This window comes from Falco cherrug (genome assembly GCF_023634085.1).
Source record: "Falco cherrug isolate bFalChe1 chromosome W unlocalized genomic scaffold, bFalChe1.pri SUPER_W_unloc_1, whole genome shotgun sequence".
Taxonomy (NCBI): Eukaryota; Metazoa; Chordata; class Aves; order Falconiformes; family Falconidae; genus Falco; species Falco cherrug.
The window spans coordinates 11,620,159-11,646,825 of NW_026599288.1; the positions used below are offsets into that span (position 1 = coordinate 11,620,159).

Consider the following 26,667-nt stretch of genomic DNA (forward strand, 5'->3'; position numbering starts at 1 on the left):
CTGTTTTGGAAAACTAACATCAAGTTATTATACTCTACTAGATGGAAAAATGATTTTATTAAATGTCTGTTCTGTATGCAGCTATGTGCATCTCTCCACACCTACTCAGTACTCCTGCTTGCACATTTAAAGTAACTCATTATCCCTTTCAGGTAAAGATTTTAACTTCAAGTTCATTCTCAGCTGATTCCTCACACTACCACATCCCTCTACACCTTCTCTCAGAATTAGCACTCTCAAGAGAAGAGATGCTTTCCTTGCATTATTCAGAGGATCTAGTTTTTATTTCTTTTGAATGTGTCTTTTAAATTTGGCTATATTTAAATGCTTACCTTCTTTCCCACTTTTGCTTGCTATCCAGATCACTATCTGGTACTTATTGTTTTAGTCTTTGTCATATGCAGAAACATTATTATTCTTTGGGGGTTTTTTTGTTTTGTATTTTTGTTTAAATCAATGTTAGTGGAAACAAGAACTAAAATCACGATACTTGGAAAGGGACTAGCTTCCTTGGAACTTCAAAATCTTGCTCAATGGTAATTCTTCAGGGATATATTGAGATGAGTCAGGCAGCTTTTAATCCAAATATTCTATGCTATGTTGACTGTGTTAGCATTAGAACCTTAAAATAGTCTCAATGTACCTTGTATACCAGGATATACATTTTAAATTAAACATATTACCTAACTTGGAATAACAAAATTAAACCAGCTTTGGTCCCCAATGAATGTACTGATTTACATTATATCTAACTCTCTACAACCCATGTGATCAGCTTAAATTTAAACAAGTTGTGTATTAAATATGAATACATTTTATGAAAACATACTTCATTTAATTAGTCTGAATGTTACCTTTGATAAAAATCAGAAAACAGCACAAAAACTAAATGCCTTTTTTGGCAACAACTGCCAATCAACATCTTTATATTGCGTGTAATTTTATGTATTATGTCTTTCTATTTATGTACTTCTTAAGGAAAAAGAACCTTTCATACCCTTTACAGGCTTTCTACCACGTTTTGCTGACTTCAATTTTGCCCCCACTAGTACCAGTACTACACAAAATATGCATCCATATCTGCATTTAAAAAAAAAAAAACATTTCATAGAAGCAAACAGAACTCACTTTTTTTCAGAAGATATCCTTTTTTGACAATATTTTTATAAAAAGCATCCTTTGTTTTGCGACGAATTGTACTGTAGATTTCTTTTCCATCCACTGTATCATTAAGCATTTGTTCTTGATGCTAGTAAACAAGGAAGAAATCAACATTTTTTAAAGCTCAGAAATCACCATGAAACAATTGCACACTGAAGCTGCAATTGAAAATTTATTGAATGCTACCAATTCTTTATTATTCTCTAATGTGTCTTAAAAAAAACTAATATAACTATTTCTTGTGGAATTATTAGGCAGAAGAAAAATAAGGTTTAACTATAGACCAACTTTCACAAAGTAACATCTGTATTTATTTTTTTAACACCATAACAAGAATGGTGCAGATCACAATTAAAATTGAATGACTAACACATAAAGTTGCACAGTCCCTCACTAATCTTATTAGCACTCATGTCCCAAATGAGTATCATTCTAATAAAAAACAATAGGAGAAAATAGAAACAAGAAATAGAAAAAGGATAAGTTCACATAAAAAAATAAGATCTGGAAATGTAAATACCAAGCTAGAATGGCAAAAGTCAAGCCAAGTTTGACCTTACAGAGTTGGCTGATCAGCAAAAGTTCTTTAGCCATAAGAAAACATGAAAAGCAAGACTGTCAAGCACTGAGAACAATATTAAGATGAAGTGATATATGCACTGGCTCCATACTAAATACTCTACTTTTCTCCCTTCCCCCCCATATATCTATAAGAATTATGGTTTTGAACATGACAAAGGCAAGATGAAAAACATTTCAGTAATAGGAATTACAGGACTCACAATGGAAGCAATACCCACATTTTTACTAACTCAAGATAATCTCCATAACACAGCTATGAAAGAAACAACTACAAAACAACAGATCTAGTGAAAAATGCTTTAAAGTAAATTTCAAATTAGAAACAGGAAGTCTATCAGATTGAACCAAACAGTATTCAAGACTTCTGATTTGTTTTTCTTCAAAAACAGAGCATGACAGTATGTGGGAGAACACACAACCAGATGTAATTACACCACCAATAACTTTTTTTAAAAAAAAACAAAGGAAAATCACAAATATAACTGAATAACTTAAAAGAATTTAATGCAGTCTCACATGGAAAATTAGTCAACACAGAGAAACTTATTGATACAGGAACCATAAGTAGATATACAAAGTACCAAAGTGAAGATGATTGCCATGATCCAAAAAGAATTATGGAGAACAAGAACAGTTATTAAGTGAAGCTTTTCAAGGATCAGTCTCAGAATTCAAATTTCCTCACATTTGTCTCAACCACATTACAGAGCATGAGTTAATAGTAGCAGACAACTAGGAAGCACTGATGACAAGCCAATCAGCAATAAAGGAACAATCAGAATAATAAGGCATAAGTCTAATAATGCAACATAAAATTTGTACTTGTTGATACTTACCAATATAAAACAATATAATGTAATGTGGCTACAATAACAACACAGATAACATTCTAGGAAATATCTGGTAAGTACTCTCACAGAAAAAAGGAATTACTAATGTCATGGTATTCTGAGCTGTTCTGGTCCATTAGATTCAAGAAACATGACCTCACACTGAAATTGGTGGTAGTAGGGCAAGTACAAGAACATTATGAAGAGACAAAAAACAGACTTGGTATGCTCAGCTTAGTGAACTGACTAAAGAATACAAGAATTGTATTAATAAAATAGACCTAACAGAGAGGTAACTATTTAGGTTGAAAATTAAAATTGAATTTCTAACCATCAAAACAGAAAAGTTTGAGAATAGAGAGGGAACGAAGTATACAAATATACTTTACAACTAGCTAAAACTTTATGAAAAACTAGACAATGTGATTTGTTTATTATCGGTGGTCTCTTAGGATGAATTTATGCTACAGGGCAACAATATTCCAGAACATGCACTGTAATTGCAGCCCCCTGATCATCTCTGAAGCTTTTCTGTGCATATAAGTTTTCTCTTGAGGAAGAAAGATGCCAGACACAGAAGAATAGAGGGCAGCCTAGTTGCGCCCCCACCCCAACATGGTATTAAGGCACAACATTGGTTCCATCAGGGACCAGAGCTGGGGGCACAAGACAGAGCATTTACACCCCAGAGCACAGACAAAGCTTACCATATGTTCTGTTTACAACAAGTCAACCTTAGATAAGTGAATGCATATGAGTATAAAATGAAAGAAACACACAAGCTCAAAACAAAAAAACAGGAGGGGATGACGCTGTTTAGCTATCATGGATACCTCTGCTGTAATTCAGTTCCTATATTATAATTATTTGAGGATTAAGTCAATATCTTCAATAACAAGCACTCAGAAATTAAGTTTTACCTGCATTGGAATAGGATCTTTAAGGTAATATCCTTCAACAATCTGTTCTTTCCTATAATGTTCAATGATCTCAGCAATACTGTTCAAATAAGAAAAATAAGATTTAAAATATTAAACCAGTTAGATTTTCCTCTGTATAAGAATTTGCTTTTCCATGCAATCACACTACATTTCCTCACAAATTCATAATAAAAATCAAGTGTTAAACATTATAATCTCATTTGCAGCAATGACAATTTACTAATATATTGAAGTCAAGAAAATTCACAGAACCATAGTCATAACATATTAATTTTAAACTCCACCGAACATTTTCAATCAATTGTTGAAAATGCCTGTATTGGGGCTGGCTAGGATGGATTTAACTTTCCCCATAGCAGCCCTCATAGTGCTGTGCTTTGTATTGGTAGCTAGAACAGGTTGATAACACACCAGTGTTTTGGCTACTGCTGAGCAGTGCTTGCACAGCACCAAGGTTGTCTCTCCAACCCTGCTCCTCAAAGGCCAGCAGGCTGGGGGTGAGCAAGCAGTTGGGAGGGGACATAGCCAGGACAGCTGACCCAAACTGACCAAAGAACATTCCATACCATATGACATTGTGCTCAGCAATAAAAGTTAAGAGAAAGGAGGAGGAGGAGGAGGAGAGGGGCATTCATTATTAAGGAAATTACCTTCCAAAGCAACTGAGCATACTGAGGCCCTGCTTCCCAGGAAGTGGCTGGACATTGCTTGCTGATGGGAAGTAGAGAATAAATCTTTTTGTTTTCCTTTGCTTCCACATGCAGCCTTTGCGTGTCTTTATTAAACTGCCTCTATCCTGACCCATAAGTTTTTCATCTTATTTTCTCCCCCTGTCCCACTGAGGAGGGGGAGAGTGAGAGAGGGTCTTGGTGAGTACCTGGCAGCCAGTCAAGGTCAACCCATCACAATGCCAAATGAGTACACTACTTTTTCCACATACAAGTAATGTATGTGCATTTCCCAGCTCTCCAACCAGGATAAAAATTGCTATTTTATTGGTAATAATTTTCAAAGTCCTAGAGAAACTAGGGAAAGGGAATGGGAGATGCTTCAAACTGAGCAAAGCATTTTTTTTTCTAGGAAGACAGGAGTGGGAAATAAAAAAGTTTTGTAACGTGGATTATGAAGATTATACTTCAAAATCACTGAGCTATCATGTTAAATTAACTACCCAGTCAGTAACACTCCTCTACAGTAAAGCTTGCATTCTAATTACCAGAATCAGTTTTAAATTGTATTTTGAAGGAACAGGAGAGAAGTAGTGACAGATACAAGTTAAAATTCAACATATCTTTGAGTTGCTCTTATTTTTGCAGTTACTGAAAGTTACATTGTAATAAAGAGAAACAACATTAACATCAAGACAAATGAACCATTCATATACAAAATATCAACCTGAAAATAAAGAACTAAGTAATTAAGTGGAGAACAAAAATATACTTCATGCTTTCTCACTTCACATACACTGTTAGCTGTGTGTGCAAATGTAATCAATATGACACACGTGATAGATCTTTGGCCTATTACAACGGGATACAATTTTGTCCAAAAGAAAGATATAGGATACTATAACAATGATAATAAAAATATATAAATAAAACAGTAGAAAGACATCTTTGCTTTCTTTTTCTCTATGTCATTTTTCTAAAGCTATGAACTTGCTTAAGTCAACAAATCTTCCCACCAACATTTTTATTTTTCATGTTTGTAAAGTGACTTGAATTTCTCAGTATTACTAAAAATGAAATAAATTTCAATTTTTATTGATATGCAATATGCATATGCCATTTTCTCCATAACAATTTAAGCTTTACCACACTATATAAAATAATAACTCATATTTTGCATGTTAAATAGCTATTGCCAACATCTTGTTATAAGGGCAATCAATAATAAAGCAGCTTTATGTAATTTTTTCCTCTTTCATCAAATTGAGAATACTTTGACTGTCAAAGTCTCCTCTCCTTCCTTGGTTAAAAAAACAGGAGTCATCCCTCAACATAAGAAGCAACTGCCTGATTTCTTCCAATGTTGTAAAATGAGCCGAAGAATAAACTGAGTTTATTCTCATTTGAAAACTCATTTTGGAGTTAAGAGTACCATAGAGACTAGGACTTTATGCCTTGATGGAGTGATATTAAGAGGTTTTTTTCTTTAGCCCTCTTCTTCCCCACACAAAGTCAACTCAGGTGGTCACTGTAAATTGTCTTACCACTAAAGCAGCCCAAAATGGTTAAATTTGGTTTGATATAGAGAAATAAAGATGAATCTCAATACTACATTAAAGTTACTTTAGTAATTGTAAAATGTTTAGCATAGGGCTTATTAGGCTGCCCAGATCCTAGCTACTTGGAAAATTTTAAAAATATCTCATCATCATGAGCAGTAACATTCTTTTAATACTTAATGGGTGAATTAAGAGTTATTGTAACTGTTGACATTTCAAATCGTGAATAATCCAGAAAGCAGAACACTACTCTATAAATCATTAAATTATAAAGAAAATGAATTAACATGTTAAGCCCATATTGTTCAGCCTATCAAAATATGAATTAATCTATCAGTTAAAAAAGGCTTCCAACAACACCAATCTTCTTCTAGTCTCAAAATACCTCATCCCTCAAAGATAACTTGAAAGCTTTTTCAGTGTGTAACTGTTGGGTCAATGTTTTTTATCTTCTGGATTGACATGGAATCACCAGGTACACCACCCTGTGCTGCCGCTCCCCTCCTAAATTTTACAAGTTTTTGGAAAATTCTCTCTTAGGAAGATTAGATTTCAGAAAGAAAACAGATGGAGGAGAAAGGAGCATGAGATATGTGGTAGGTTAGGTATGCCTATCCTACCACACTTTCTAAAATCAGAAGAGAAGCATTAATAAACACTATGTTACATTTAAATATTATTTCCCAGATAGTTTGTATATCCAGACATGGGTCTGGAAGTTCCACAACCTATATAAGCAATACTGTCTCTGCCTATATTCCAAAAGCAAGCACAGGTAGTGTTTTCTTCAATCCTCCCATTAAGGGGGAGAGGCTTTGGAAGAAAAAGGTGAACCCAAGACATCAATACCTGGTTCCAGGACCAGTGCCTCCACCAGAACTTTGGTTTTTATAACTACGGAAGAGTCTTTGAGACACAAGGTATGCTAGGTCCTGACGGGATCCACCTGTCTTGACAGGGGAAATACTTCTTTGATCGTAAACTGGCAGGACAGATGCAGAGGTCTTTAAACTAGAATCAGTGGGGGAAGGAGATACCAACAGGATTGCAGTAGGTCAGCCAAGGGTTGGCATGGCATCTTCTGAGGGTGGCAATGCTAATAGGAACATTTATGCTGCTCCAGGGAGCACTGAGGACATAGGAGCACATCTGAAATGCTTGTGCGCCAACACATGCAGCGTGAGAGACAAACAGGATGAACTGGAAGCGTTGGTCAGCTCCCAGAGCTCTGATGTCATTGGTATTAGTGAGACTTGGTGGAATGAGTCCCATGATTGGAGAGCTGGGATGGAGGGCTACAGGCTGTTCAGGAGGGATAGGCAGGGCAGGTGAGGTGGGAGAGTTGCACTGTATGTAAGGGAGAGGCGTGACTGTGCAGCCCTTACAGTAAGCAATGAAATGGTTGAGAGCCTCTGGGTGAGGATTAGGGGGATGGAAAACAAAGCAGCTGTCATAGCGGGCGTCTACTACAGATCACCCAGTCAGGATGTTAACACTGATGAGTTAGTCTATAGGCAATTAGGAGAAATCTCTGGATCGGTTAGCCCTTGTCCTTCTGAGAGATTTCAACTTCCCAGGTATCAACAGGGAATACCATACTGCTGTGACAAGCAGGTTTGAAAATTCTTGAAGTTTGTGGAAGATAACTTCTTGTCACAGTGTCCTGGTTTCGGCTTAAAACACGTTGCAGCTTAAACCTGGTTGGGTTAAACCACGACACACAGGTCCTCAGTGTGCCAACTAGGAAAGATGTTTGTGAATAGAGGAGTTGTGGGAGATGTGATGGTAGGTGGCCGTCTTGACCACAGTGATCACAAAATGGTTGAGTTTAAAACTTTCAGTGTAGTGAGAAAAAAGGACAGCAGAGTTGCTGTCTTGGATTTCAGGAGAGCAAACTTCAAGCTATTCAGGGAGCTAATCTGCTTTTGAGGACTTAGGGGTTCATGAGAGCTGGTCAGTTCTTAAGAACCACCTTTTAAAAGCACAGGAGCAGGCAATCCCATTGTGCTGCAAGTCAGGCAAGCAGGGCAGAAGACCAGCTTGTCTGAACAAGGAACTCCTTGTGGAGCTCAAAAGGAAAAAGAAATTGTATGATCTCTGGAAGCAAGGTCAGGCTTCTCAGGAAAATTACAATGCTATGGTTCATATACGCAGGGAGAAGACACAAAAGGCCAAAGATCAACTAAAGTTGAAAATTGCCAGTGTTTTGCCAGACAACAAGTAAGGCTTTTTAAAGTATGTTAATAGCAAGAGAAGGTCCAAAGAAAACATTGGACTGGTACCTGTTGAAGATGGTCATCTGACTAATAGCAATGAAGAAAAATCAGAGGCATTCAATGCTTTTTTTGCCTCAGTCTTTAATAATACTGCTAGACCTTGGGCTGCCTGGTCCCCTGAACCAGAGGACCATGAGTGTGGGAACAGTGCCTTTCCATTTGTGGACACTGAAATTATAAGGGACCAGCTGTATCAGCTGAATGTTCACAAGTCCATAAGGCCTGATGGGATTCATCCCAGAGTACTGAAGGAGCTAGCGGATGTTACAGCAGGCCCCCTCTCAATAATCTTCCAAACGCCTTGGGAGTCTGGGGAAGTCCCTGCTGACTGGAAGCTAGCCACTGTTATTCCAATTTACAAGAATGCCATGAGGGAAGACCCAGGGTACTACACAGACCTGTTAGTCTAACCTCAGTTCCTGGAAAAATTATAGAGAAGATTATACCGGGTACTGCTGAAAGGCATTTAAAGGACAATACAATCATCAGGCACAGACATCATAGGCTCACAAAGGGAAACTCCTGTCTAAACATTCTGATATCCTTCTACAATAAGGTCACCTGCCCAGCGGATGAAGGGAAGGCAGTGGATATAGGTTTTCTGGATTTTAGTAAGGCTTCTGATATTGTCCCTCACAGCATCCTTCTGGACAAGCTGTCCAACTCTGGAATGAGCAGGTTCATGGTGCACTGGGTGAAGAACTGGCTGAAGGGCAGGGCTCAAAGGGTTGTAGTGAATGGGGCTACATCTGGCTGGTGACCATTGACCAGCAGTGTTCAGGTTTCAATTCTAGGGCCAGTTCTGTTCAATATTTTTATCGATGATCTGGATGCAGGAGTTGAATGCACCATGAGCAGGTTTGCTGATGATACCAAAATGGGAGGTGCTGTTGACTCCCTGAAAGCACAAGATGCCTTGCAGAGGGATATAGATAGATTGGAGCATTGGGCTATGGTTAAAGGCGTGAAATTTAACAAGAACAAATGCTGGATTCTGCACCTGAGATGGAGTAATGCCAGACACAAGCATAAATTGGGAGAAGAGACACTAGAGAGCAGCCCTGCAGAAAGGGATCTGGGGGTGCTAGTTAACAGGAGACTCAATAGGAGTCAGCAGTGTGCCCTGGCAGCCAAGAGGGCAAACCGCATCCCGGGGTGTATCAAACACAGCATAACCAGCTGGTCAAAAGAGGTGATTATCCCACTGTATTTAGCAATGGTGCAGCCTCACCTTGAGTATTGTGTGCAGTTTGGGGCCCCACAATTTAAAAAGGATACTTGAATGCATCCAGAGGCCGGCAACAAACTGGTGAAAGGGCTGGAAGGCATGTCCTATGAGGAGCAGCTAAGGATTCTGGGCTTATCCATTGAACAAAAAAAACCCCTGTAAAATATGGAAGTTATTCACAGAATAGTTTAGGTTGGAAGGGACCTCCAAGATCATCTAGTTCAAGTCCCCATCTCAAAGAAGGGTTAAGAAGAACAGCTTGCTTAGGACCTCGTTCAGTCATGTTTTGAGTATCTCTGAGGATGGAGATTCTACAACCTCTTTGGATACCCTTTCCCAGTGTTTGATCACCCTCACAGGAGAGAAAAAACACTAGTAAAACACCTCCCAAAACCACAAAAAAATTGGTTTCTGTTCAGATGGAATTTTCTGTATTTCAATTTGTGCCTACTGTCTTTTTTTCTGTCACTGGCCACCACTAAAAAGAGTCTGTTTCTTCTTTTCTCCCTCACATGAGGTATTTATACACAGTGATAAGATCCATCCCCCACCTTCTCAAAGCTGAAGGCTCCCAGCTCTCTCTACCTGTCCTCATATGACAGATACTCTAATCCCTTAATCATCTTCATGGCCCTTTGCTAGAAGCCTACAACACCTGGATTCATTATTCCCAAGCAGTCTCCCATCCAAGTACTAACTGGGCCCAATACTGCTTAGCTTCTGAGATGAGATGAAATAGAGAATGTTCAGGATGTTGTGGCCACAGGCTAATAAGCATATTTTTTCTGTTTGAGATTTCATGATACGCAGTTAGTAAAATTGCCCCCCACCCCAAACAGACATTGTCAATTTTTACATTAAGAAGTAGATATTACTCCAGTAATCAACCATCTTATCAATATAATAAACAGAAAGATCACAGAAGTTACATGCTTTGCTGAAGTCCATTGGAAAATACTATTTCATTATATAGTCAAAATAATTCACTCAAAATGTATTTAACATTTCCTATATATTAGGACCTTCAAATAGACAACTAAAAGACTACAGATTGGCTGTTCTGTAGAGATCATGTAAGAATAAGAAATAACGAAAGCAGACCTCCATATGAGAGAGTGTAAATACAGTCTGCTAGTTATACTCATCAACAGAAGTTTTGAGCAATTTATATACAGAATGGTGGGAGAACATGCCAAGAGAAAAGGTTAGTATAAAAAGTAGTCTTCCTATGCATCACAGAACACTAGATTCTCAAGATGTACCCAGGAATTTTTCCCCATGATCACCCAGAATAATTTTGGCTTGCTTTTGGAATATAGGCAGAGACATAGCATTTCTTATATAGGTTGCAGACCTTCCAGTCCCATGCCTGGATATTCAAATTACCTGGGAAATAAAACAATAGTCAACTTTTGAGTTGGTTTCCTTACTATTCTCCAGGCTCTTACTTTTGTATGGAAAATATTAGTCTATAATTTATGTTACTAGAACTGCAATCAATACTCTGCAAACAAAAGAACAGATTGGCTTTATTTTATCCATTTTTTTTAATCCCACTTACAATCACTAAAACAGCAAGAGAAGAATATTAAGAGAAACAACACTACTACCAATGATGATTTTTTTAAAGTTCCAGTCTAATACTAGTATCAGATTTAAAGTAGATATCTTCAGGCATTTAAAGAAATAGCTTATTATAAAAAAGATCAATTAAAACTGTTTAATAGATGCATTTAAACAAACAGCACTTCTTCAACCTCTAGATTTTCACCATGAAGACAAACTCTACGTTTTTAGATAAGTTATAACAAAGAAAAACAGATGTTCTCTCCACCTCAAGAAATGCTCATAAATAATTTCATTATCTTGCATAAATCCATATTTCCTATGTTTCTGTTCTGGATTCAATGCCATTTGATGCTTTTCAGCCACTTCTGATTGTTCCATACAACAATCCACCTTAGTCTTCATATATTTAAAGACTTCCTTCTTCCAGTGTCCATAACAAATAAAACAGTACAAGAATTAAAAAGCCCACAGAAAGTTAATCCTTTTTTCCTGCTTCTTATTTATTGCCCTCTGTAGTAGATCTTATGGCAAATTATTTGGGGCAGTTACCACCTTCATTTTGCATCATTATCTTGCATTACATACTGTTTGAACTTTCAAGATTATAAACTTTCAGAAAATACTAACTTGGACAGAATTTGAGCCTAGGAGTACATTAGTAGTTCCCCAAAACATTCAACTAAAACTAGAAGTCTTTCAAAGCCAAGCAGTTCTCTTTCACTGAGGAGGATCTTTGCAACCTAGGTACCAAAATATTCAAAAAAACCTCTAAAAGCATATTATCATAACCTGGTGATGCTTAATATTTTAATCTTGTTTTCTATCCAATGTCAAGGAAAGAATCTTCTCTAGGTAAATTTATTTTATATATACACTTCAAGTAAATCCAGCACTGGAAAATTAATTTGTTAAATAATTTATTGCAGGAAGCTTCTGGAATATACTATCTAATGTTGCAAAGCCATTTGAGATTAATAAGACTTCCACTAATTTGCTAATTAGTTTGACATCACCTAGGGTGTGGGCTTTTAGCCTATCATCCTCCTAATAAACCATGTAACTAGAGAATGGGCAAAACAGGATTTACCTTCATCAAAGGCTGACACTGCAGCTAGCTTGATTTTCAATGAGGATGTCTGGAGGCCAGACTGATTAATGTAGAAGGTACTCAAGCAGCCTGTGTGTGGGATATACATAGGTTAATAAGGTTCCAATTGCTTAATCTCAAACCATCGTCTATTTGAAATCATATGAAGAAGTCCACTGAACTTAGTTAGGAGACCTTGACGTTTTCTTAGACACACTAGCTGCTGGATGTCTACCCACTCAGAAGCCAAGCTGGAAGTAAGAGAAATCCTCTACTGGGATGAAGAACGCTCTGGTTCTAGGTGAACGAGTCTGGAAAATTTCTGATTGTGACAGGCAATGGCCTCAAAAGAGAAAGTTGAGTTTTCACTACTGAGAAGTCTTGTTAATCTTATTCATAAAGTTGTCACAGATTCAGTGATGGAGCTATATTGATAGCTTCTCCAATGAAAGGGAAAGGTTATCTCTCGTAATTTCTTTTTGTACATATTACCATATTTTTATACCCATGACAAAATAAACCCATCCTAAGTTTCACCACTCTAAATGATCTGCACTTCTGACCAAAATATCATTCACATGTTTTAAGGAGATCAATTTAATTACTTTTTTCAACAATTAAAATAATTTTTCCCTTTCTTGTCAATACACATTTCTATTATTTATACTTTAAAATCCCTACTGAATGTCTCTGATAAAACTAACATTTTATTTTTCCCCTCTCATATATATAAAACTCCCTATTATAAATAGTAGCTTCCAAGACAACACAGCATTCTCCTAATTACATGTCATAATCCAATTTATAGGGTGAAGAAAATAATTTACAGGAGAAAAATACTTCAAAAGAAACAAGTTACACTTAAGCTTTTGAAGGCTTTTAGAATGTGGTTAGTTACAACTAAGCAAGTTAGTTAAAACTCTTAGTATATTCTTAATACTGAAATCTTATTATCATATCAATAAGTTATCAGCAATACATTATAAAAATTCTTTACAGAAGTATAAAATACATACAACTATTAAAACTTACCTATTATAATATCTGCCTCCCATCATAAATTGATTGCTTGATGTTGGACATATTTTAAAACGCTGAATATTTTCACTGGTCCGAAAATAAAGTGAATAATCACCAGGTGTATTATCTGAAGGCCTCACAAGAAAACTGCACACCTGACCAACTGAAAAGATATCATAATACAGTGTTATTCACTGTTACTCATCTTAGTGTCATTTATGAGCTCTTATCAAAGCTCTTCCTGTACAAATTAGCAAGAATTGCATGCTTAAAGGAGAAAGTCTGATGTAAGTTCCAACAGTGATCCCCCATTCTTCACCAAAATGGGATAAAGCCAAAGTTAATGTAAAATCATTTGGCTGTAGCTGACAACGTATCCCCACTTTTGCCACCTCTTTACAAGAGCATATCGTGTGCATGTGGGAGGTTTGACAATGTTTTAAAAAAAACTAAAATTTTTTGTTCTCATATATAAGGTATGTTATTTGACAGTATGAGTCAGAAATCTTGATGTTTTCATTTTAAAAATATTTCCCCTATGAGTAGACTAAAAAAAGGTTATAATACATTCTCCCATAAGTACATAACAGTATTTTCTCCTCGGTATTTTAAAGCCCAAGATATTTTTTTATTTATATAAATTACAAAAAAAAGTTAACTATTTCAATTAGAATTATGAAACTAACTGTACTTGAGAACATTAAAAAAAAATACTCAGTGCTCAGCCATGAGTTTTTTTCCAATGTAGTAGCAACCACAGGTCTGATGCTCATATGTTCATACAGAAAATACAGGTTTTGCTGCAGTCTGTTATAAACAGGATTATTTTGTGTCATTCCACTACCACTGTATTACCATCTGAAATACAAGTACCTGTCATCAACAAATTGTAAGCCTCTTGTTTGGAGATCTTCCCATGGAACCATCTTAAAGACGAAGAGAAAAAATAGAAAGCAAGACTATCAGCTCTCTTTTTTAGTTCATGTAACATCTAAAGCTCTGACACCTATGAATTAATCTTTATTTTAAAAATCTAGTACGTATAGATTATATAAGCAACTGTTATGTTACTCAGTGATTGTGTTTTTCTACCAACAGAATGAAAAATAGGTATCTACAGCTATATAAATAAACTCATTTCAATACAAGTGTCCAACATGAAGTACATGTTCAAATCCAAGTGTGTTTAGAGATGAAAAGGCTTTGTTTAAATGCTAGATAATTTGACAGGCATATTTGAAGTCAAGTCTCAGCAATTTATTTGAAGTGTGAAATGCAAAGCTCAGAGATTAATGAAAGTTACTTTATATATACTTTATTTTCTGTACAGAAAATACTGTACAGAATAACTAAAATTGAATTTTTCTAGAAGCTGAGGAAATAAGGCCTAGCTTTGTTAGACTATTGAATATGAATTGCTTTAATATTACATCTTACATATTCCAGTGTCCTGCATCAGCGCATCATCCTAAAAAAATACAACAATCTGTCCAGTCTCAACTCGATACCTATGATTATAGGAAACAGCTTGACATTGCATGGCAATTCAGTTTACATGTGGCACAGCACACGCTACATCTTAAGAGCTCATCCTGTCCTTTAAAGGAAAGCTAGAAATATGGCCTTTCATTGCAGAGCACATGTGTGTGTGCATGCACGTGTGTTTAAATGTGTAAAAGAAATCCTCTTTTATGCATCAAAAAAGAGCTCTAGTTCTAACTTGCTTTTTATATGACCTTTGCAGGATAATCTCTGGCTATTGGAGTGTTTGCAGAAATCCCTGCCTCCCCTGGAATCCTCTAAGCAGCATGAGTAACTGGACTGACAGTGTCACAGCTCTAAGAATCTGCTACAAACTACTTTGTATTACAAAACAAAACAAAAATAATTCTTGTATTTGAAGGCATCCCTACTACTGTTATGCTGCTATACCAAACTGACTAGCAAAACATTGGGGACCAGTAAACTGAAGTCACACACCAATGGTTTTCTTTCCCCTATTAAACAAACAAACAAAACATAACCCACACACACAAGAAATGCCTTCTTCAATCACCAGTCCTTTGGAGACTGCCAACTGGGCAATAAATACAGGAAGCAGCAGCTGCAATTACAGTAAGCAAATGGAGGACAGATGAATCTATCCAGCTACTAGAAAATTTATGTAACTTTCATTTGCTACTCATCTTTACTACTGATGTGTGTTAGCACATGAGGCTAATATAGAGAAAGTGCTACTATCATACTATCATTCCTCTAATGATGCTTTGTTCCCTCTCAGGCATTTAGAGCTGAGCAGACCTGAAAAAAGGTTACACATACAGTTTGCTTTAGAAGTAAAAAAAAAAAAAGCCCCACAAATCAGAAAACACCACATCCTCCGTTGTACATATTCTGGATAAAGTGATCACACAGACTCATCCAAGATTTTATCACTGCAAAATCCATTAAAATTACGCATAACTAATACAAGATTTCCTATCAATGACCTATGTATCTTCAACAGCTAGTATAGAAGAAAAGTCTTAAGATTAAAAAAAGTACACACACAGTTGGTTCACCCTCCCAATCTCATAGCTAAAGTTTACAGTTATTTTATGATTTACTTTTAATAACAAAACAAAAATCCTTACATTTTGCCTTCATGTGGATCTTCTTCTCTTCCCTAGTAGGAGAATTAACATATTAAGTGTATGACAATAGTATGCTTGAGTTTAGAAAAATAAACTTCATAGGTTAAGACCTTCTGTAGAAATAAACAGCACTACAAAGTCCAAGACATTTTTGAACTAGATAGCGTATTGCACAGTTCATGCAAAGGGGTTTTCAACTTTATTAACTAAGTGGAAATTCAGCCATAACACATTACTTCAAAATGTTGTTTGTCACTCTTCAAGTCCTTCTTAACTTAAATCTCAACTTTCCTGAACTTCAACTACTAATGTAGAAATCTACAGTTAGATACTCTAACACTACCACTTCAGTTTAGCCATTCGCATCCTGATATAGATGTGAGAAACAGGTGAAGCAAACTCTACTAATAGCAAAATACATATACTGCAAAGCAAACATCATCAGGACTCCAAAGCAATGGTGAACTTCTTTAAAAAAAAGCACGTGGAAGGGTGGGGTAGGTGTTTTTATTCATTAAATCATCTCTTCTCCTGAAGTAATTCAATTATCTTTAGGTCACCTGGTTAGCTTCCTGACTTTTCATAAGCCCTTCTAGGTTTAACTAACTCATCAATTTACGTTTAAACCCACAGTTGGCCTTCAAAAAAAACCCACAGAAGACATATTATAGTACAAAATTTCAGTCTATACATTTATGAATGTTTCATAGCAAACAAAAAAGAATGCAACTGAATATAGCAAGTTCTTTATCAGGACTGGTGAGTTTAGGGAACTGCCTAATAAGTTCACAGTATCATTCATTTGGAAATGAACTTCTTTGGATAATATGTGAATAAGTACTTTGTTTGGATACTGAATTAGAGTAAAAGGTTTGTTAAACTAAAAACTGGCAGATTCAATTACTGCAGGAAGGTTTAGAAAAGTACATAAAGTCAGGCAATTAAATGACACTAGGTTAGGTTTATTTCATTTCAACTTACACAAATAATAATAAAAAATAATCACGTCAGTTCTGCATAAGATTTGAATATAAAATTACTTACCACTTCTTCTACCAGGTCTTCTACAATAAGACCTTGTTCATCTGTCCGTAGGTTTGTAACCCACATCCAGCCATCTTCCAATTCATTATGAACAATAAACATATCTCTTTTAAGGAAACTGAAGAGAGTTACAGTAAAATTTATGTTAGAAGTACAATCATAATACAAAGTTTAATGAACACAATGAATTCTTGAGTAGAGTTTCAGCAAAACATTTGAGGAAATCTGATCATTAAAGATACATTTATGGGTATCCTAAGCATACCATATGCATTTTTCACAGTTTAAGTAGCTATGATGGATGAATATTTATCCTTCTTTGATTTACATTTCAAATCTAATAGATATCTAATATATAAGTGTGCTAAGGACACATAAAACAAAAAAAAATCATAATTAAGAGAGTAATATTCTTCTTTTATTAAGAGAGATCAAATACTAAACAAGTAAAAACAATCAAGAGATACCCTTAAAAGTCTAAGAAAATAATACTTTTATCAAAACCTAACTTTGTATAATACGGTGTCCTGGTTTCAACTGGGATAGAGTTAATTTTCTTCTTAGTAGCTGGTACAGTACTGTGTTTTGGATTTAGTATGAGAATAACATTGATAACACACTGATCTTTTAGTTGTTGCCAAGTAGTGCTTACCCTAAATCAAGAACTTCTCAAGTTTCCCATGCTCTGCCAGTGAGGAGGTGCACAAGAAGCTTGGAGAGAGAAGAGCCAGGAGAGCTGACCCAAACTAGCCAAAGGGATATTCCATACCATAGAACGTCACATTCAGTATATAAACAGGGGGGTACTTGGCCAGGAGCTACCAATTGCTGCTTAGAGACTGGCTGGGCATTGGTCAGCAGGTGGTGAGCAACTGTATTATGCATCACTTGTGGGGTTTTTCCCCTTTGATTTTATTCTTCCCTCTCCTCTTCATTACAAATATTATTACTGTTATTATTTTTACTTTATTTCAATTATTAAACTGTTCTTATCTCAATCCACAGGTTTTACCTTTTTCTGATTCTCTTCCCCATCCGGGGGGGGGAGGGAGGAAGAGAGAGTGAGGGAGCAAGCGAGAGGGAGCAAGCAACTGCGTGGTACTTAGTTGCGGGCTGGGGTTAAATCACAGCATAAAGCCTGTGGAATATCTACTATTTAGGTCTTTGTGTATGAAAAAAAGTGCTGAAAAGAAGATACAGAATAGTTCCTCAAAAAGACTTGCAGTTAGCTACAGGAAGAACATAAATACAAAGCATTAAGATGTCCAAGGGAGTTTCGTTACCAGAAGGTTAGTATAAATTATTCCTAAATGTAATCCCAAACTCAGGCATACCCATCTTGTCTGGGATAGAATTAAATTTCTTCATAGTAGTTTGCATGGGGCTATGTTTTGGAATAGGGCTGAAAACAGCATTGATAACAGAGGGATGTTTTAGTTATTGCTGAACAGTGCTCACACAGCATCAAGGCCTTTTCGGCTCCTCACACTGCCCTGCCAGCAAGTAGATTGGAGGTGCACAAAAAGTTGGGAGGGGACATAGCTGTCCCAGCTGACCCAAACCGGCCAAAGGGATAGTCCATACCATATGACATCATGCTTAGCAATAAAACTGAGGGTGGAGGTTGCTGGACATTGGTCAGTTGGTGGTAAGCAATTGTTTTCATTTGCATCACTTGTCTTTCTTGGGTTTCATTTTCCTCTCTTTGTTGGTTGCTGGGTTTGGGGGTTTTTCCCCCTTACTTTTTTTTTTTATAATTTCTTTCTAATTATTAAATTGTCTTTATCTCAACCCATGAGTTTCTCTCTCATTTTTATTCTTCCAATTTTTCCTCCATTCCACCGGGGGGGGGGGGGGGGGAAGTGAGTGAGCAGCTGTGTGGTGCTTAGCTGCCAGCTGGGGTTAAACCACAACAGTCCTCTTTGGCACCCAACAAGGGACTCCAAGGATTTGAGATAATAACAGATATGACCAGAGTGTATTAGAAGGAAGTTATAAATATTATATCTGTTAACAGTTGCTGGTCATGATATCAATTTCTCTGTCCTCAACATTAGTTTATCTGATCTGTGCCGTACTCTCTTTTTTGTTGAACATGTTAAAGACTGGTTTTGGCTTTTGCAGTTTGCTGTGCTCTGTAGCGCTTAGTGCTGTTTTGCCTGTGAGATTTATTATTAAAACACTACCTTGAGCTTAAACTGCTATTTGGGCTCTGTACTGATGCCATTACTGGACTTTGAGAACCATCTCATGGAGACAACTAACAATTACACTTCCTCTAAGAGGTATTTTGTGGAAGAAATACAGAATGGCACCTTCACCACCTTCCATGATGTTTTCTCACTCGTTATAACAACTCTTCAGTATCTTTAACATTCTTGGGTAATCAAAATACTTCTATTGGTACTTCTTGAGAATATTGTTTCTGCTTTTTCCAAGGTTAACCAATTATTTAGGAATATCACCAAGGCTCCACAGCAGCGTGGTTATGGGTGGCAAGGCATGTGGGAGAATATGGGCAACTATATAAAAAAGCTGTCACATCCAGTGGTCTGGGACTTCACTCCCAGATCCTGATGAAGTGATAGAACATTTGAAAAAAGATGCTCTGGCTATTCTAAAGAGGCACAACTTATCACACTGTGCTGGGGTCTCGCCTGCACCTACTGAACACTGCTCTGTACTCCTTGAGGGTGCTGAATAGAAAAGAGGGTCTCTGGATCTGAAAACATACCAACAGACACTGTGGCTAAACCAGAGACCCAGCCCTCAACTATATCAGTCACTTTTATAATTAAAAGGAAACAATGGAAGCAGAAGTCAACTCAAGTAAAGGATGAAGAAGCTTCTCTTAAGAGGGAGCAGGAGAGAGAATCAGAAGAGGCAGCCTGTTCTGCAGCAGGGCAGCCACAAGAACAGAATTGAAATCATAAATTATACAGAAACCACCCTATCCCTAAGTGGGCTGTGAGATATGTGAAGCTATCAACCAGGTGAGCAAATTATCAGCTACTTACTCTGATGCTGGGATACTGGAGCCAATAGTCAGGAATTAGAGTGTAAGGAAACTCAGCAGCTGGGATCCCTTGCTAGGGATAAGGCCACTGACAAAAGGATTGGAAAAGGGACAGGAGTCCTTGGTCTTTGGAGACAGCTCCTGTCAAGTGTGAAGGACAAGTATCTCTTCAAGGAAGGTCTTGCAAATTCCCAAAACAAATAGACCACCACTGAGGGAGGTATCAAGTATCTGAGGGAACTAGCTGTGGTGAAGGTGATCTATAGCAACCTGGATGACAACTAGGTATCCAAAGACCCAGATGAAGTCTGGTGCACACGGTCCATTTGACAAAAGTTTGTACAAAGTGCTCCAACATCATATGCCAACACCCTGGCAATAATCAGCTGGAGAGACACAGAAGCACCAACTGCGGATGGATTGGCCAGCCAACTCTGAGAATTCAAAGAGAATCTCACTTCCTCCCTATAGGCCTGCATCTTGGCTGTGGAGAAAACGTCCCAACAATTGATCCAGCAATTAAAGAAGGATAGGTCTTCCTCACCCATACTGACCAATGTCTTGGCTATTAAGAGTCAGCCTTTTTGTGTTTAGGGGAGAGGGTTACTAGTGGTACACACCACACGCTACCCTGTGGTTCTTCCTGTGTGACCATGGGGAGGACATGAGGAAGCGGGATGGTGAACCTGCCTGGAGACTAGAGGCTCAAGTACAGGAACTGAAAGAAAAAACAGCCAAAATGAATCCATCCAGGCAAATTACTGCTCCAGTGTCTGTTGGTGCTGAGTTGCTGTCCAGGGTTAAACCACAACATCAGGTCATATGAAAACCTTTCACTGGAGCACAGGGAGACTTCTCAGTCAAGTCAGGTGATGCATTAGGAATACAGGCAATAGCTATGAGGTACTGAAGCTCATCAACTACTAGTTCAATCCAGAATTAGACTGCAATTTTCTACAGAATGTCTCTCGTTTGAGAGGGTGTGATGGATGCACCCACTCTGAGTGAACAGTACTTTAGTTCAAGCATTACTGACAAGTAGGCCTGACTGAAATCTGAAATCAGTCCTGCCATGCAAACCTTGAGAATTGTGCTAGGCCATATCTTCTCAGGAACCAAGGAGTCTAAGCAATGTCTTATCAGGAGCTAACAGTACCAGCCTGAGCTGGGACCAGACAAAACTAAAACTGCTACAACTGCATATGTGCCAAAAGCAGGTGTGACTATGGAGTCAATCACTTTATGCTATAAATATCTGTAGCTCCCTGCCCAAGCCCATTGAGTTCTCCTGTATGGCAGCAGGCTGCATAGTGGTGATCTCCCCCTTGAAAAGGGACACCTCTCAAGGTTACTCCTCAAGGTTGAGAGACCCCTTACCCAGCATGTGATATCTATAATGAAGTAAGCAACATTTTACATTAGGCCTAAGAGTATATTGTATGCTAGCAACACTTATATATCCAGCTATAGCTTATTACAAGTGTAGTAAGTAGTAGTGTTTGACTGCTAAATCATTGTCTAATCAGTCTAAATTATGATTTAATGATAATGTAAATAATTGTCAAATCACTGCTTAATTACCATCCAATTACTGCTTAATCATTATTTACCATTTGATTTTTGTTCAATCAATTACCATTTAATCATCATTTAATCATTAATAAACCCCTTTTAGTTAACACTACAATGATGACTTCTCTTAATAATTCATCTGTGACAGAGGGTAACAGAAAATGCATTAGTTGAGCACAAAGCAAACAGCAAGAATAAAAAAGGCTAATGAAAATACTTAGAATTAATTCAGCTACTACTGAACCTAAATCTTAACAATGTACAATAAACAGCAAGGCCATTCTAAATCAGTTCTATTACAAAGAAGTTCACAGTAAGTTATTGCATGCAAGACTGGTTGGAATTAACCCTGAAATACTTCAAGCTTTCTAAATATTAATTATAACATCAAAATTAAGTCAAGATTCCCTGAAATACATAAAATTTTCAAGAGTACATTGCAGTACAAGATTATAGTACATTAATTTGACCTAAAACAGAGTACTTTGTCCCAGCATTGCTATGAACAGAACTATTTTATCACACAGATCTCAGAAGCCTAGCCAGACACACAGAACTTTACATTTCAGCTGTATCCTAGAAAAGGGAGAAAAGGCATAATTTCCTGCAATTCTTGTTACCATAGCAGAGTAATGAAATACTTTTTCCTCTTAAATTGGTAGGTGCAATTAGGCATTTATTGGACTTGATGGATCCTACTATGCATAAGAATAGAAAGAAGCCCTACTTGCAATACACAATTAGGGAGTTCCCTCCCGTCTTACCACGGTTTTGTATGCTTAGAAGGACTTCTCAAAGATTAATATCCTCACGGTGTTTTTTAAAGAGGTCAGAATGGACTGGCCATGCAACCTTGGGATAAATTTCCACCCCAATGAGGATATAAAGCTGTCATATACCTTTCTCCATAATCTTAGGCTAATAGTCCTATCAAGAACCCAATTCAACCAGCATTTTCTATCAACTTGTGAAAACAAGATGGTCTCATTAAAAATCACTAATAACGTCTTCCAAATCTTCCTTTTTATTTTTTTATCTGAAAAGAACCTCATATCAAGAAAGCAATATTAATTCCAAGCAACTAGTATACATTCTTCTATTAGCTATAGGACTGTTGGTTTTGCATCTTTTCCACATAATATATATTGTGAAAATGCAAGAGAAGTATGGAGTAAAGACCATCCCATAGATTTTCTTGATAGATCAACATTAGAAAGGAAATGAGTAGCAGTTCACAGAAAAAATAAACAAGTATGACAGTGAGTTTACTGGGTTTATGTGGTTTTGGTAGTAGGGGAGCTTCAGGGGTGCCTGAGCCAATCAGTGATGGTGGTAGCGCCTGTGATAACATATTTAAGAAGGGAGGAAAAATCTGCACAAAAGCAGCCAGAAAAGAGTAAAGAGTGAGAATATGAGAGAAACAACTTTGCAGACACCAAGGTCAGTGAAGAATGAGGGTGAGGAGGTGCTGCAGGCACTGGAGCAGAGATTCCCCTGCAGCCCATGGAGAAGACCGTGGTGATGCAGGCTGTCCCTCTGCAGCCCATGGAGGTCCATGGAGGAGCAGATATCCCCCCCCCTGCAGCCTGTGGAGGATGGAGCAGGAGGCAGTGACAGGCTGAAGGAGGCACTATGGACCCGTGGAGAGAAGAGCCCACACTAGAGCAGGTTTGCTGGCAGGACTTAGGACTCCAGGAAGGGACCCACACTGGAGCAGTCTGTTCCTGAAGGACGGCACCCCGTGGAAAGGACACATGCTGGAGCAGTTAGTGAAGAACTGCAGCCCATGGGAAGGACTCATGTTGGAGAAGTTCCTGGATGACTGTCTCCCGTGGGTGGGACCCCGCACTGCAGCAGGGGAAGAGTGTGAGGAGGAAGAAGCAGCAGAGACAACATGTGATGAACTGACAGCAGTCCCCATTCCCCTGTATCGCTCAGTGGGAGGAAGTAGAGAATTTGGGAGTGAAGTTGAGCCCAGGAAGAAGGGAGGGGTGGGGGGAAGGTGTTTTTAGTTTTGTTCTTATTGCTCATTATCCTACTCTGGTGTTAATTGGCAATAAAGGAAATTAATTTTCCCAAGCTAAGTCTGTTTTGCCTGTGACTAATTGCTGAGGGATCTCCCTGTCCTTACCTCGACTCACAAGTCTTTTGTCATATTTTCTTCTCCCTGTCCAATTGAGGAGGGGGAGAGACAGATCAGCTCAGTGGGCACCTGGCATCTAGAGAGGCAATTCAATAGCTTTTTAAAATATTAAGATTCAACATTTAAAAGTATCATTTGTTCAATACAGACTCTTTCCAAAAGGGGAGAGAGGGAGAAGGAAAAGGAATCATTCTTGCTCTATTTTAAGGACAAGACTTTTTAGGCACAGGCAACAAAATAAGTGCTAGAATATTAAAGGCAAGGGTTTTTTGGCAGCCTCTCCTTTTTCTCCTTATTTCAAGGAAGACACTAAAAATACTGTTCTTAATTTTATCAGAGTCAATTCTCACATTCTCTTTCTAGGGGTCAAGATTGGTTTGGTTTGAACTATTTATCTGTTATTAGCTACTTCTGCAGGCAAATTTGGAGCCAATTTATTTCAAACCCTCACATGAGATTTTTGCACAGAATTCCTTCATGCACAAACTTAACATTTTTCTCAAAGTGGGTAAGCATTTGAAATTAGTAATGTTCTATTTCTAAACTAAGTCTCATAGTTCTAGCAATTAAATGTAACTCCCCTTACAATTAATGCAAACAGTATACCCAGATTAAAAGTGTTATTCCTCGGGGGGGGGGGGGGGGGGGGGGGAGGGGAGGAAGAAAAAAAAGACAAGGAGAGAGATGACAAGACACGAGACAGACAAGAAAAAAAGAGACATTATACCTTTAACCTCCCAGAGCGTTGTCTAAGATGCAATTGAAAAGTATTTACATAGTGAACATATACTGAAATCATGAGTATTTATGAATACTCCAAGAATTTCACAGCTGCTTCTGCCTATTACTAAAACATACCTTATTTCATCAGTTTCTGGCACTTTGGTGTAAGGTAGAATTGCTCGAACTCTCCTTCTATCCTCCACAGGCTACAATTTTAGAGAAGAGTGCAAATATATTAATTTTCCCTTTCATTCTAGTGTAGGCTTCCTCTCCCCAACATTATGCTATTCCAATGCAAAAGACTAGTAATAACCTTTGTATCCCTTTGCTAGTTTTAAGTTTTCAAAGGATCAAAAATAGTAAGAGCTGCAAATGTTTAATTCCTAAAGGTATCTAGAAAAAGCTCTTACATTGTTTCTAGCCTTGTAACATTATCAGTCATATTATCTCCAAAAATCAAATTACCAGTAATGTAAATCCCATAAAAGAGAACTTTAGAACTTTCTTCCACTTAGTGGAAATGAATGTAAGTTTCACATTCAGAAACATCGGGGGGGGCATGCAGTCTGCAGGGTTTTTTGGGGAGCTGTCTGGGTTGGGTTTTTTTGGTTGGTTGTTTTTTTTGTTGGTTTAGGGGTTTTTTTTAATTACTGATATTGTCTTAAGGATAGTTACTTGAAAGAAGCCCAACTTTCAGGAACTTTGTTTATTTTCCAGGATGCATATTTTGAAATCTTTGCTACAAAACCATAATATTATTTTGAAATACTTTATTAAGTCAGTGTAAAACCCTAGAGTCTAACTACATTACAGTGGTGCTCTTTACTAGCCAAGAACCACACATTTTCTTGTTTATCTCTGTTTACGTACCATGTTATTACTACATTTGGAGATAACTGCAGTACTCGATATCTAGCTTTCTCATTACAGATTTTCATTAAAAAACAATTTTTTATCATTACTTTCTATCAGTAAGAACATGTTTATATATTCCTTATACTTCACCATACACTGAGACAGCTCTAGAACTAGGGGAAACTTTCTACAATGCTTTTTTCATAGAGAACTATGAATATAAAATGCAAGAGTAATTATATTAAAATTTACTTAATGACATTTAAAAATTGTACTACTTGCCTCTGGAGGTGCTACTGGAGAGAACAGTTTTTCCCCCTTCAGCAAACAAGACACATGACTGTAATAACCAATTAGGTCTGAGAGTGAAGCAAAGCGACGTCCACCAATGTAATAGTCTCCACACATGGCAATTATCCTGGTAATAAAGAAAAGGAAACTTGATAGAAGTAAGTCTTGCTACAAATCGTTGGGGTGGGGTTTTTTGCTGGTTTTGTGAGTTTTTATTTTTTAAAAGGAAGTTAGGATAACGTTGAGTTTTTAAAGCGGGCTATGTTCAACAAAATGCAGTATTACAAACTCACTTTCTCATATGTACACACACACCCTTAACTAATTAATATCTCATCAGCAATTACTGATAAACATCACAAAATAAAACTATTTGAAGACTGTAAAGGAGATGTAGATTTACAAAAAAGCAAGCAGATTTGCTAGAGCTAAATAAAATTAAACACAAAAATATAATTACTAGCATTGTGGACAAATGACAACATTAGTAGAGGTAACAGCATTAATACTGCTATCATGCAGGACACAGCTTATATGGTAGGCCTGTATAAATTTGGCAAAGTATCAACATATTTTGGTAACAAAGAACTGCATTTGATTATACAGTACAGAATACTGAAATACCTTCAAAAATTAGTCACTTTATTATGGTTAGTCTAGTATCCATGCTAAAAAATAAGAAATAACTTTGTAATAATAACGTACTCAATTTAAAAGCCTGCTAAGGGCAAAATTGCTTTAAGAAAAACATTTAAATAATTTAACACAAAAGAAAATTCTTATAAAATTACTCATCTTACTAACATGTAGTTAGAGTGTGTGTTGGTGTTAGGTTTGGGGTTTTTTTGCGGTGTGGTGGTGCATGTTTTAGTACTCAGATTTGTGAATACACTTATATAAAAAAAAATGGAAAACAACATGCCTGTTCATATTGCTATGCAATACAAGTTCTAAAACCAGTGAGAAATTATTTAGGTAAGAGTTAACAGTTTTTAAAACATTTGTATTACACACAAATAATTTGTACAAGGGGAAAAAAGTACATAAGTTGAAACAATATTTTTGACAAGACAATCCAAAGAAACAATCAGTTATGTAAATTGATGGATTCAAGAGGACCTGAGTTTTTCCAGCAACAAAAGCTGGACAGCAGTCCTGAGTAATAACACTTCTTTAAAAATGTGAAGAGCTACCTGGAAAACCGACTTGGAGAAGGGAGAAAATGACTGAACTATACCTTTAGTTATACATAGGGAAAAAAATGAACAAGATATTTAATCTACTTAGATACTATAATTTTTGGTAAAAATTGTGAAATCAGCCATTTTATGAAACCTGCAGAATGCTAAAACCAGTTTCCAATAAATTATGCAGTAAATGGGAAAAACATCATACTTTCTGCCAGAACTCTTATTGCAGTGTCAAAACAATAATTTTTAGGATCACAGAATCACTTAGGTTGGAAAAGA

At 37.1% G+C, this 26,667-nt stretch overlaps 1 protein-coding gene across 10 annotated transcripts in view; it reads right to left on the reverse strand.

The window, feature by feature from the left end:
- Positions 1-26,667, reverse strand: part of LOC129734914 (ras GTPase-activating protein 1-like) — an 87,036-nt gene that overhangs the window by 36,997 nt on the left and 23,372 nt on the right. For all 10 annotated transcript variants that reach the window (XR_008730450.1, XR_008730449.1, XR_008730452.1 and 7 more), the window contains exons 3-10: positions 25,190-25,325; positions 24,188-24,258; positions 16,599-16,716; positions 15,555-15,586; positions 13,795-13,847; positions 12,934-13,084; positions 3,494-3,572; positions 1,129-1,249 (exon numbers count right to left, since the gene is read on the reverse strand). Coding sequence is in view for 3 of the 10 variants with exons in the window: in XM_055700322.1 (XP_055556297.1) it covers positions 1,129-1,249; positions 3,494-3,572; positions 12,934-13,084; positions 13,795-13,847; positions 15,555-15,586; positions 16,599-16,716; positions 24,188-24,258; positions 25,190-25,325 (761 nt within the window). In the remaining 7 variants the exon portion in view is untranslated. The remainder of the gene's footprint in view (positions 1-1,128; positions 1,250-3,493; positions 3,573-12,933; positions 13,085-13,794; positions 13,848-15,554; positions 15,587-16,598; positions 16,717-24,187; positions 24,259-25,189; positions 25,326-26,667) is intronic.